A 12,266-nucleotide genomic window follows, 5' to 3' on the forward strand; every position below is an offset into this window, starting at 1 on the left:
AAGTTTAGTTTCCCGCGGTCGAGTGCAGTTATGGATCCCTTGGAACTTCGAAGAGTTGAATTGCTGCATTCTCATTCTACAGATAAGCCAAGGGAAAGGTTTATCTTAAATTTCAAGAAATGGGGCATAAAGGTCAGCAAGTCTTTCTGAAGTAGCCTGTTAGTGGCACATTTTCCAAGCGAGTTTTGTATATATGGTCCAGCTTTCGGATTTGAAAAATGGCGGAAGCTTGGATGGCCGATATTTTCAGAACAACAAAGTGGCCACCGCCTCTCTATTTGGAGTTGTTTCTGCCATCTTCCGGCAGAAATTCAAAGAAGGAGAGGTGATGAAATATCTGTAGTTGATCGATAAAATAAGTTCGCTTAAAATCAAAACGGAGACTAGCAAGACTCGACCAACAATACGCTTTCAACGCCGAACTGAACATTCAGTTATATTTCAAAATAGAAAACTTCTAGAAAATGACTTAAATTTAAATTAGCCCTTCTGGCCTCGTTCTCCAGTACAAAATTCAAGAGAATACATTATCTCAAGCGAGGCCAGAGGGGCTAATTTAAATTTAAACAAAAGAATATTAATCCGGCAGCCATATAGGAAAGTGGTCTATAGTAGTGAACATTATATGACTTTAGCCCAGTTAATTCATTATTAAGTTATACATGCACTTTATTTATAGGAATGTGCCTATCCTGATGTTCCTCGTGGGGAAGCCTGTGCTGAGTGTTTCATAAAGAGCAAAGCAAATATTGGGGGGTAGGTACAACTCTGCATTTCTGTATTGACATGCATAAAAAAGTCCAGCTTGCAGTATGGTACTTCACTTTCTATTTGGAACCCATGTCTTTAAATCTCACATGGAATATTTAGTTTGACAGACAGTCACCAGCAGAAATGTGATAAATTTGGATTATAAAGGTGGAAACTAAATTCACTGTTTTTTTTTTCTGTCTGTTTCAGATGGGAGAGGCTAAGAGATGACTTGCTCTCTCTCCTTGAAGAGGAACCATGTGATGTAAATTTATGTGCTCTGCATGCAATGTATAACATTTGAATTTTTAAATTGTGTGCACCCATTGTAGTATGGCAGAGTCAACATTGTTTTATTTTAAAGAAATCTATTTTCTTGAAGTTTAATCCTGTATAATAATCTCTTGTTTAGTGTTGCCTGATCACTTCTGAGATATATATTTATTTTTCATATTTCTTAGATTAATATAGCATTCAGCGTAATGCCTGAGGGCCTCTGAGATATATAGCAAACTCAGTTTTTCATTCACGGTTAATAGAGGGGAATGTTGTCTTTCCTTTCTGGTTCATCCAGGCTGAAGTCCTGGCATTCAGTGTAATGCCCGAGTGCTTCTGGGATATACAATATACTTACCTTTTCATTCATGGTCAATCCAGGGAAGTGTTAGTCTCCTTCGCAGCCGCTCGGGCCGGAGTCACGCAACGCTCCCCGTCCCCACGCGGCTGCTTCAAACCGACATACATTCCTTTCTCGGAAATGAACCAATCAATGTTTGGCTTTCATTTTCTTGCGAATGTTCGCGCGTTAAATTTCAACCAATCACCTGGCTCCTTTTATGTATCAGATAATGGCGGATCTCGAAGAAGCTTTCAATCTTGTAGCGTCAAAATTCGGCATACAGGCTTTAAATTCGCATCAGCAATTAGCAATATCGAAGTTAATTGAAAGGAAAAAGGATATTTTCGTTAATTTGCCGACTGGCTTCGGAAAATCTCTGATTTTTCAAGCTTTGCCGTTAGTCATCGACCACGTATCAAGTCAGCTAGGCCACATTTGTGTTGTTGTGTCGCCTTTGCTCACTCTAGTGGATGATCAAGTGGAATATTTGAGAGGCAAGGGAGTTACAGCGGCGAACATTAGCTCTTACACTGAAGAAGAGGCGACTTTGATAGAAAAGGGAAAGATTTCTGTTGTCTTTGGCTCCCCAGAAGCTTGGATTCAAAACGAACGGTGGAGAACAATGCTTGGAAATTCTGTGTATTCCAAAAAATTATGTGCTTTGGCCATCGATGAAGCCCACGTAATAAGGCAGTGGTAAGTGGAGTCTGTATATATATATATATATGCTTAAAGTTTCTGCTTAGCACTCCACTTATAAAATTTTAATCTTGCTTTGCAATGCAAATTGATCAAATACCATCCTTTTCATTGTTTTGCTGCAGTTTAAATTTTTGATGGTTATTGGTTTTTCTTATACAGGGGGACATCCCAAAGCAATAAGATGGCTGCATTTCGTCATTGCTATGGAAAGCTGTATGAGTTGCGGTCCCTTGCTCCAAATACCCCAATGGTTGCATTAACTGCAACAGCAACACAGCTAACTGAAGACACCATCAAAAAAGTTCTCCTAATGCAGAATCCATTTGACATTAAAGAAAGTCCAAACAAGGTAAATCTTACCTATTCAGTTACAAAGATGAACAAAGATTGTGACCTTGAATTATTCTTTGAGTGGCTTGTAGAAGACATCAGGAAATTAAAAGATAAGTGTGACAGGACCATAATCTACTGTCAGACCATAAAACAGTGTGGGATTATCTATGGAATGCTAAGAGGACTATTAGGGAAAGACCTTTTCATTGAGAAGACAAGCACTGGTCAAAAATTGCCCTTAGTAGAGATGTTGCATTCATGCACCCCTGCCTCAAACAAGAAAAACATTTTGATCTCCTTCCAGCACGAGGATGGGATCATAAGGGTCTTAGTTGCGACTATAGCATTTGGCATGGGAGTCAATTGCAAAGCTGTTCACAGGATCATCCATTATGGGCCATCAAAGAATATTGAAGCCTTTGTTCAAGAAACTGGGAGAGCTGGGCGTGATGGCCATCAGAGTAGCTCATTTTTGTTGTATAATGGCATGCTTTTGAATCACGTGGAGGGAGACATTAAGTTGTTTATTAAATTAACTGATTGTCGAAGAAAAGCAATTCTGGAACACTTTGACAATGATAATGAGAGGCCTCTACTGAAACATCTCTGCTGTGATAATTGCGCTAATAACTGTGACTGCGGTTTGCCAGAATGCAAAACTTCACTTCAATATCCTGTGTCTGTAGATGCAAAGAGTAGCACAAGTTCAGGCAGGACAAGAGATATTCAACCACTACAGAGGGAGCATGTAAAAAGTTGCCTGATAAAGTATCACAAGTCACTCTTGGTTGATCTTGTAGGCATGGCTGCAAAAGCAAATCTCAGGACATTGACCAACATTCAATTTATGCTAGGATTTGGAGATCTTCAAATTTCACAGGTTCTTGATAACCTGGAGCACATATTTGAAATGTCTGATGTTTACAGAACAGTGGAAATCTGGCATACAAGGCATGCACTAGAGATTGTCCGAGTAATTAGTGAAACTTTTCATGACACAAATCTCAACAGCAATGATGCTTATGATGTCAATGGTGATGATGATGATGATGACGACAATGTTGTTTTTAGTGAGGATCAACTTGACAAATGGAGTGATATTTTACTTGATGATGAACTGTTTGAAATGGTCATGGACAACATCTCACTTTCCCAGATGGATACAAGTTCTTTCCTTGGCAATCAACCCAATGATTCATCTGATGTAGACATTGTTGATGATGACAATGATTTGCTTACAGCTTTTGCTGGAACATCTGGTGTGTTATGATGTATTATTAATAAGTAATTAATATTAAGTGGACATTTAATTGACCCTATTCAAGATTAGTAAATTATTGGATTGTTCCAGTACCCTAAACCTCTCCACCGTATCCCCAAAATAAAAGGTTTTTTACAACATTGTAGAATATTGTTTGTTTTTTTTTTTGTAAGAGATTCTAATAGAGGATTTTACTTAGTATTGTCATATAGATGATAACAATTATGTGGCCTTGTGTTCTGGCCAATCCAATTATGTCATTCATTTTCACTTTAGTTGAAGTTAATCAAGCACCTACTGGTAACACACACTAGAAATTCATATTTTCACCCACACACAGTTGTGGATTTCCATTGCTGGCCTAAAGCCAGGGTCTATGAAACTGGAACATCTAAATTTAGGATCTGTATCAAATTAGATCCTTTGCATTTTGCAATTTTATAAAATGTTAGTAATCATGTGTTCTTCATTCTAATTTATTGTTTTTTTCAATAAAATCTTGATCTTATTAGTCTCCTTTCGCAGCCGCTTGGACTGGCGTGGACTAATATCTTATCGAATATTATTAATTGAAGGGGTGAGTGGAATGAAGCCCTAAGAGACTTTGGAAAACGTTGAGGTAGCCAGCAGTTAATGTATGGTCCCTTGGGAAACTAGTTAGTTTGTTTTCCCTTTAGTTCTGATGTTTCCCAAGACAGAGGACTCGGGAAAACAGAAACTGTTTCCCCAGGAACCATACATTAAGTGTATATTATTACTGATCTAAAGTCAAAGCCATGAAACTGCTACTTTGGGGAATACCTTGGGGAAAGGATTGGGCTTTGAAAGAAAGATTCCTCAATAAAATAATTCATCTAGCACGTGAGCCCAATTGGATATTCCTTTTGTGCTTGTTGATCCATTTATACAGACTTGATAGATCCAGGTCTTCAAGTCTGTCCCTCTTAAAGTCATTGAACGTTTGGTAGTGTCGCCCATCAGTTTCTGTGAAAACATCCAGGTCAACTGCCCTGTTGACAAGTTCTTCTATGTCTTTATCTGGTGAACCTTCTGGATGCTTGCCTGAGTGGGTTTGTCTGTTCAAACTGCCATCAAGTTTGTCTAAAATGGTGCGTGTTGCATTCTCTGCTTTGCACACTCGCGAAATTGCAGACTCTGTCAAATTAGGCCCCAAATTTCTTATCCCTTGCTTAACAAAATTGTTACTGTGTTCCATGTCTTCGTCAAGGGGGATATTTCCCCCTTTCACACCATGATTGTTCACAAATCGGTTCCAAATAAACCTCTCCCTGTCCCTCTTTGACAACAAGGCATGAACTAAGAAGAACTGGTACAAAATCTCAAGTGCATATTTGGTGCTTCTTGATTCGTCAGCTCTACAGTAGAGAAGAAAGTATTTATACTGCCGCATGACTCGTGCACCGTCACCTTCCTTTATGGCGTCAAGGAAATTGAAAAATAACATGGCATCAGTCATGAGAGCACAGTTATAACTGTAGACATCATCAACATTGTGTTGTTTGTCTAAGGATGGTGTAGGGATAGCAGTGGTAAGCTCAACAGAAGGTTCCTCAGCAACAAATGGTGGATCATGAGAAAGTTCATGAGTATTCCTCCTCTTCTTGTATTTGTATTTCGCATTACATCCAGGAAACCTACATGGAAACTTGTCATCATCTGTCAGCTCTTGCTGTTGCAACACCTGCTGTTTTTCTTCAGCAGTCAGGATGCGGTCCACCAAATGACTACTGTCTTGAAAAATGAAACCATCAACCACCTTGGCTGCAAGCTCGTGCAGCAGTTTGAGTTTCTTCGATTCCTGGAGGTTTTCAATATTGGGAGGAAGAACAAACTTGGATGGTTTCCCTGTTTTGTTCTCAAGTCCCAACACATTCATGGCAGCAGCAATAACCCTGGACTTCAACACTGTTGATAGGAGATCCCTGTCTGCCCTGTATGCTGACTTGACATCACTGCAAACATTCCTCCTGTTTATCACTGTACGGTCCGCAAACATGGTACACTGGTCAACAGCTGAAGAGCCACTATAAAATCTTGAATAGATCAACTAAAAACAACAAAACAAATAACCTAAATAAATAATAATGCTGTCCATGGTCAAGACATGCTATTACAGTCTTAGCCATAGTGCAGTTCCCTTCATTTTATTCACACTTTAAGATAAAATGAAGTCTACAGAGTATTTCCTTAAGTAAAAAAAAAAAAAAGAAAGTGGGAGGTGAATTAAGAGGACTATACATGTAGCTTTTGAGCTAAGCACCCCAGATGTTGGATAAAAGATTTAGGTAAGATGAACAAAACATGGCTTTAAACAATAGTTGTTGGGGAATTATCTTTTTCTGAGAGTTCAGCAAAAGTTATCTGGATATTTGCTTCTTCATTTACAAATAGCTCTGAATTTCAGAAGTTCACCTTTATGGTGTATATTCCCTCATCAATTTGGTAAGTAAAAAATGAGAAGTGAAGCATATCTGCTGACGTGCATACCAGATCATAATAATTGGCCCTCCATTGTGTTTTAAATGGACTTGACTGTAATTCAAGTACACCAATATGGACACTTACACTTAGCAATTTCACTGAGGCATGCCAATCCCCAAGTTGCAAGTGAATCCCATCCAAGCGATCCTGTGGTGTTAGTCCATTTGCCACTGAAGCTATTACATTAACAGCTCTCTCCACAGTCAACTGGTCACCTGAAAACAGCTGTCCATCCACTCCAATGGCTGCATCACTAGAGTTGGGGAGATAGGTGTGGAACATTTGCAAAATTTCCAGCATGTCCTCATTAACATTCTCATCCTTGAATATAAGTCCAAGGGGAACCTGTTGGGAGAAACAAACATCCGTTGGAAATACAATATTTTAGAGAGAAAGTTAACAGTGTACACTTTCTTAGGAACTGTATTTAATAGAAAACATTCCAACAGACATTAAGCATTCACTTTGAACTGAGAGGCATGAAATTACAAACAACAGGTTTATATTTTCCAGCCAGCAAATGGGTTAATTTATGCAATAAGATCATTTCAGTGATACTATTAGTATTATTTTATGAAAGTTTATAGAACTTCAAAAGTAATGACCCCACAATTCCCAAGTTTACTTTACTCCTAAGAATTAACATTTAATGATGAAATGCATACCTTTTTGGACTTCTGAGACATCTCCCTAGTGTATATATGTGGTATGTGGAATATGCAGGCATCCTGCAGTGGCTTCAAGACTTCGAAGTATGATACTAAAATTCTTGATGTCAAAATTATGTAGTCCAAACGTTGATTATGCTGATTGTACAAATTGGGAAGAAACCTGGTGTTTGGGATATTTACAATATCTTCAGGATCAGGTTTTCTGACATCAAGGGAGTTGCCAGAAACTCGGTTTTCCACCATTTGGTGGTTGACCCAGTGGTAGTCTTGATTCTGGTTATCCTTAGTCATATTCCTCCTCTTAACCTGAAAGTCAAGGTTGTCAAAGGATATGACAAATCCAGGATGAAAAGACTTTTTCAATTCATGCTCCTCCCGTGTGGCAGCCAGCAATGCAGGTGAGGTGATTACAGCCATTCCAAGGTTTTCCTTAATTGTTGAAATCCTCTCCTTTACTCTCATTAGGGTGGTATTTTCTTCTGAAATCTGGTCTCTGGTAGTGATTAGATCTGCATCGTGATCCTTCCCCAGTTCATCAAGCTTACTAAGTATGCTTGAGTTGGAATTAGTAAGTTTGAGCTTGTTGAACCTGGAAATAGTAGCCTATTATAGAAGAATATCAAGTGCATGTAAGTGTAGAAATAAGATCTTTTTGCTCTTGCCACCTAGATTACATGTAGCTGTGGCTATTTGCAGGTAGGCCAAAATACTGCCACATAAAGTTTGAACTTGTTAAGTTCAATTAAGGCAATCAATTGTGCCAATAACAATATTATTAATAATGACCTAAGCACACTGAGTGTTTGTTAACACAACCATTCACTGTACACAAGGGGCAAGACTAAATTAATGTTTTAAAAATAACTTTATCCTCGTGAGATGAAACTGTTTTGGCTTGTACAGTGTATTTGGTGCTGTGTTTACAAACATTGTAAGAAAGTATCTAACAATATTGGAAAACAGAGATATTAATAGTTCATGTTGTTTTCCAATTTTATCTTTATGGTTTCCTTTGTTATCAGTTTAAAACCAAAAAACACTATGAACCAAGGATACAATTAAAACACAATTTTTTACATAATTTTACACTGAAAACCATGTGTATTTAAATTTTCTAAAAATATATCATCTTCCCCTTCCTTCTGATTCCACTGACCCACTTCGATTCAGCCCGATAAAAACAGTATAGACGTTATGGGATCAAATTTACCTCAGCAGCTTTGCTCTTCAGCAAAATCCCCATCACAGCAGCAGTTGCGTTCATTTCACGATTTCTTTGTTTCAAGAGTATCGATCCTGCAAGTGCAACACTTCCAAACCAAGTGCTTTTACGGTTTGCCGGCTTTGGTCGGCTGGCACTGTTCAACAGGAACGCGTAAAATATTGGAGCTCTTTCTTGCCATTCTTCGCACAACTTTTGAAGATCAAAATTCTGCAAATCTTCCTTGCTTGTTTTTCTAAGCAATGACGGCCTGCTCTTGCCGCATAACCCTGATACTTCCTTTGATACAGCTTTTATTACACTTGAAACGACATGAATTCGCACTGTTGGGCAATTCATGACAGCCTTAGCGATTTGGGAAGGGACTCCGTGAGCTAATGCCTTACCAAGAGTCTGGTGGGAGCCAACTAGGGTTTTGTTCAAGTTTTTACTCGGATAATGTACATGTAACTTCACAATGGTGCTATCAGAGCATCCAGGTTTTGACAAATGGTAGCCCGTGGACACGTTGCAAGGATCGCCATGAACATCACCCTGACTGTCAGAAAAAGCACTATTCTTGGTTTGAATGGGTGAAATTCCGGTAAAGAGGAATGCTTGTCTGCTTGATGGAGCAGGAGTGGACTGAGCTAGCGGTGTAGCATAAGAAGTACAAGCGGCAGGATCGGAATAAACATGTGAAGTTTCCGTAGAGAACCGAAGACTTTTTGCAGCACTCACTCGCACATCTCCACTGTTGATCGTCTCCGGATCGTCTCTGTTTTCATTGCGTCCAAGTCTTTTTTCCCTCAGTTGCTCTCTATTTCTAAAAGCAGACAGCAGTTCCTGTTTGATTTCTCGCAGTTTTTTCGCTGCTCTTTCGTATTTAGTTAACTGCTGAAAACACCGTCGGCAAACAAACAAATTACTGTCCTCGTGGTATTTATTTACGTCAAATTCCAGCGACGATCGAATTAGTCCAGCTAAATCAGTGGACGTTTTACCAAATATATAGATCTTATTTTTACTGGTAGGGACAGATGAACAAATAAAACACTTATTATTGCTTTGCACGATCTTCTTAGGCGTCTCTTCCATAGCACGTTGTATGCCGCAAGGGTTTTCCCGCGAAAGAAAACACGACCTCTCGTGTGATTGGTGCAGCGTATACAATGACAACTATTTCATTGGTCCGGCCAAACAAAAGCGCAACACAAAGAGAAAGGAATGTATGTCGGTTTGAAGCAGCCGCGTGGGGACGGGGAGCGTTGCGTGACTCCGGCCCGAGCGGCTGCGAAGGAGACTAGGGAAGTGTTGTCTGTAACAATGTATGGTATTATTGGCAACCGCTGACAAGTCGGCGGGCTCGGAATACGTAGTTTGTACGTTCTACACGTTGGCTGACATTAAAAGATCGTTATATTCAATCTTGTTCAATCCTGAGCTTTCAGGATCTTTACATGGTGTCAGGAGTGGGATCCGAATTAATCTGCAACCAGTGAATATTGTATTTGGTGGAAAAGGATCAGATGGATCAGCTAAAGCCGCCAGAAAATCTTGATTTTGAAAGTCACGATTTGGCTTACGCGTGGAAAAAATGGAAGGAGGAAAATAAACTCTACCTCGACTTAGCAACCAAAACAGAAGAAACAGAGAGAAAGGTAAAGCTTTTTCTGTACCTTATCGATCGGTTCAAAGGGCCGAGAAATCTACGAGACTTTGCAGTTCGAAACCGAGAAAGACAGAACACTTGATGAATTAATTCAGAAATTTGGAGAATACTGTGATCCAAAAAAGAGTGAGACCGTGGAGAGGCATAAGTTCTTTACAAGGAACGAGGAATCAGGAGAAACCTTTGATAAGTACCTTCCAGAATTGAGACTTCTCGAAAAAACCTGTGACTTTGGAACACTCGCAGATTCCTTACTCAGAAATCGAATTGTTTGTGGATTATCCAGCTCCACTCTAAGAGAGAGATTACTCAGAGAGCCTAATCTCAACCTAAAGCAATGCATCGACATATGTAGGGCTTCAGAACTGTCAAAAGAACGGAACGAGTCCTTTGATAACACTGAGAGTGTAAGCAGAATCAACTCGACCAAGAAAGCTTTAGACATCTCAAAGCCACAAGTCAGGCAAGCACACTGAGTCAAAGCCTACCAAAGCAGGCTTATACTGTGGGAGACTGCATGAGCTTGTGAAAGCTAAATGTCCTGCTTATGGCAAAACTTGTAATCGTTGCAAAGAAGCAAATCACTTTGCTGTATGTTGTGGAAAGGCCACAAGTAACAAGCCTCCTGGACAAGGGCAGGTAAGATCTTTCATGATGATAATGATTATGTTGCTGAAGGTCAACACAACGAGGAAATAAGTACGCTCAGTACTCACTCAAACACTGTATACTCAGTTAAGGACAGTTACGGCAGAAAATTATTTGCAACTATGTGTATCAACAACACAGACGTTAAGTTCCAGCTGGACTCGGGTGCAACCTGCAGCGTCATTACCTCTGAGGTCCTTCAGCGTAGCCATTGTGATGCAGAGATCACACAAACAAGCAAAATACTCTCTATGTATAATGGTACAACCGTGAAACCCGTAGGTCATTGCAAAGTAAAGATGACAAACCCAAAGAATGGTCGCAGATATCGGGTTAATTTTGAAGTTCTCCCAGGCTCCCCTCCTCCAATTCTTGGCAACAAAGCTATTCAGTAAATGGAGCTGATCAAAGTGCTAGGAGAGAACATTAAAAGTGTAAATGTAGATCAGACAGTAGTAACCAAAGAATCGCTTTTGAAACAGTATCCGCAAGTATTTGAAGGCATTGGATGTTTGCCAGGCAACTATCACCTAACTGTTGACTCATCTGTGAGGCCTGTAGTACACCCTCCACGGAAGGTACCCCTGTCTATGAAAGGAAAGGTAGAGGCAGAACTCCAACGACTGACTGAGTTAGAGATTATCGAGCCCATATCTAAACCTACCCAGTGGGCTTCAAGCATGGTGACTGCACCAAAGCCAAATGGAGATATCCGAATCTGCATAGATCCAAAGGATCTAAACAGTGCTCTGCAACGAAGCCACTACCCGATACCAACTATGGATGATATACTTCCTAGGCTAAACAAGGCCAAAGTTTTTAGCACAATTGACTTGAAGTGTGGTTTCTGGCAGGCTCGTCTGGACGATGAAAGTGGCGACCTGACCACCTTCAACACCCCTTCAGGCAGATATCGATGGCTATGGATGCCATTCGGTATATCATCTGCACCGGAAGAATTTCAAAGGCGACAGCATGAAGCGGTTGAAGGTCTACCTGGTGTGATATCAGTGCATGATGATATCCTAATTTATGGAGAGGGTGATACAGAGCATGAAGCCGTGGTGGACCATGACAAAAACATGCGAGCTCTAATGGAAAGATGTACAGAGCAAAACATCACACTTAATAAAGATAAGATCCAGCTTAAGAAATCTGAAGGGCTCTTCCTAGGCCATCTACTAACTGCCAATGGAGTACAGGCAGACCCTGAGAAAATTCGTGCCATTACTGAGATGCCCAGACCTACAGATATCAAAAGTGTGCAGCAATTCCTAGGCGTTGTTAACTATCTAAGTAAGTTCTTTCCCAAACAGAGTGAAGTGTGTGAGCCCTTACGCCAATTAACATTGAAGGAAACGGAGTGGTGCTGGCTTGAGGCCCATGACAGAGTTTTCCAGTTTTCATCAGAGGAGTTCAAAAACCTCAGTAAGAGATGGGGCTTCAAACACATCACATCCTCTCCTAAACATCCGCAAAGTAATGGAATGTCAGAAAGTGCAGTGAAGACAGCTAAACGTCTAGTAAAACGTGCACTGTTCGCACATGAGGATGCTTATCTTTCCCTGCTCGACTTGAGAAATACACCTACACAGGGGATGACTACAAGCCCTGCTGAGAGGATACTAAACCGTCGGGAAAAGACACTCTTGCCTACGTCTCAGAAGCTCTTGTAGCCAAAACTAAACCATTCAGTACCCCGAGAAAGAAGTATGATCAAAGATAAGCAAATAAAGTACTACAATGCTAAGGCCAAAGACCTTCCACCACTAACCACCGGACAGGCAGTGATGATAGAACCTGACAGCAAAAGGTACCTGTGGTGCAAGGCAACAGTAGTTGGCCGGAGCGACAACAGACCCAGATCCTACGAAATAGAAACTGATACTCGGCGGGTACTGAGCCGA

General features: G+C 40.3%; 2 protein-coding genes across 2 annotated transcripts; one reads left to right on the forward strand and one right to left on the reverse strand.

Annotated features, from left to right (window-relative positions):
• The first annotated feature begins 1,419 nt into the window (after positions 1 to 1,419).
• On the forward strand, positions 1,420 to 4,181 carry LOC111344600 (uncharacterized). The gene is made up of 2 exons (XM_022951843.2): positions 1,420 to 2,065; positions 2,231 to 4,181. The coding sequence occupies exons 1-2, from the start codon at positions 1,587 to 1,589 to the stop codon at positions 3,672 to 3,674; spliced, it is 1,923 nt and encodes a 640-aa protein (XP_022807578.2). The 5' UTR covers positions 1,420 to 1,586; the 3' UTR covers positions 3,675 to 4,181.
• LOC148723852 (uncharacterized) lies at positions 3,693 to 8,545 on the reverse strand. The gene is made up of 4 exons (XM_088733496.1): positions 8,049 to 8,545; positions 6,833 to 7,441; positions 6,252 to 6,512; positions 3,693 to 5,733 (listed from the first exon to the last, which is right to left on the reverse strand). The coding sequence occupies exons 1-4, from the start codon at positions 8,397 to 8,399 to the stop codon at positions 4,516 to 4,518; spliced, it is 2,439 nt and encodes an 812-aa protein (XP_088589622.1). The 5' UTR covers positions 8,400 to 8,545; the 3' UTR covers positions 3,693 to 4,515.
• Between the last annotated feature and the right edge of the window lie 3,721 nt (positions 8,546 to 12,266).

This window comes from Stylophora pistillata, chromosome 9 (genome assembly GCF_964205215.1).
Source record: "Stylophora pistillata chromosome 9, jaStyPist1.2, whole genome shotgun sequence".
Taxonomy (NCBI): Eukaryota; Metazoa; Cnidaria; class Anthozoa; order Scleractinia; family Pocilloporidae; genus Stylophora; species Stylophora pistillata.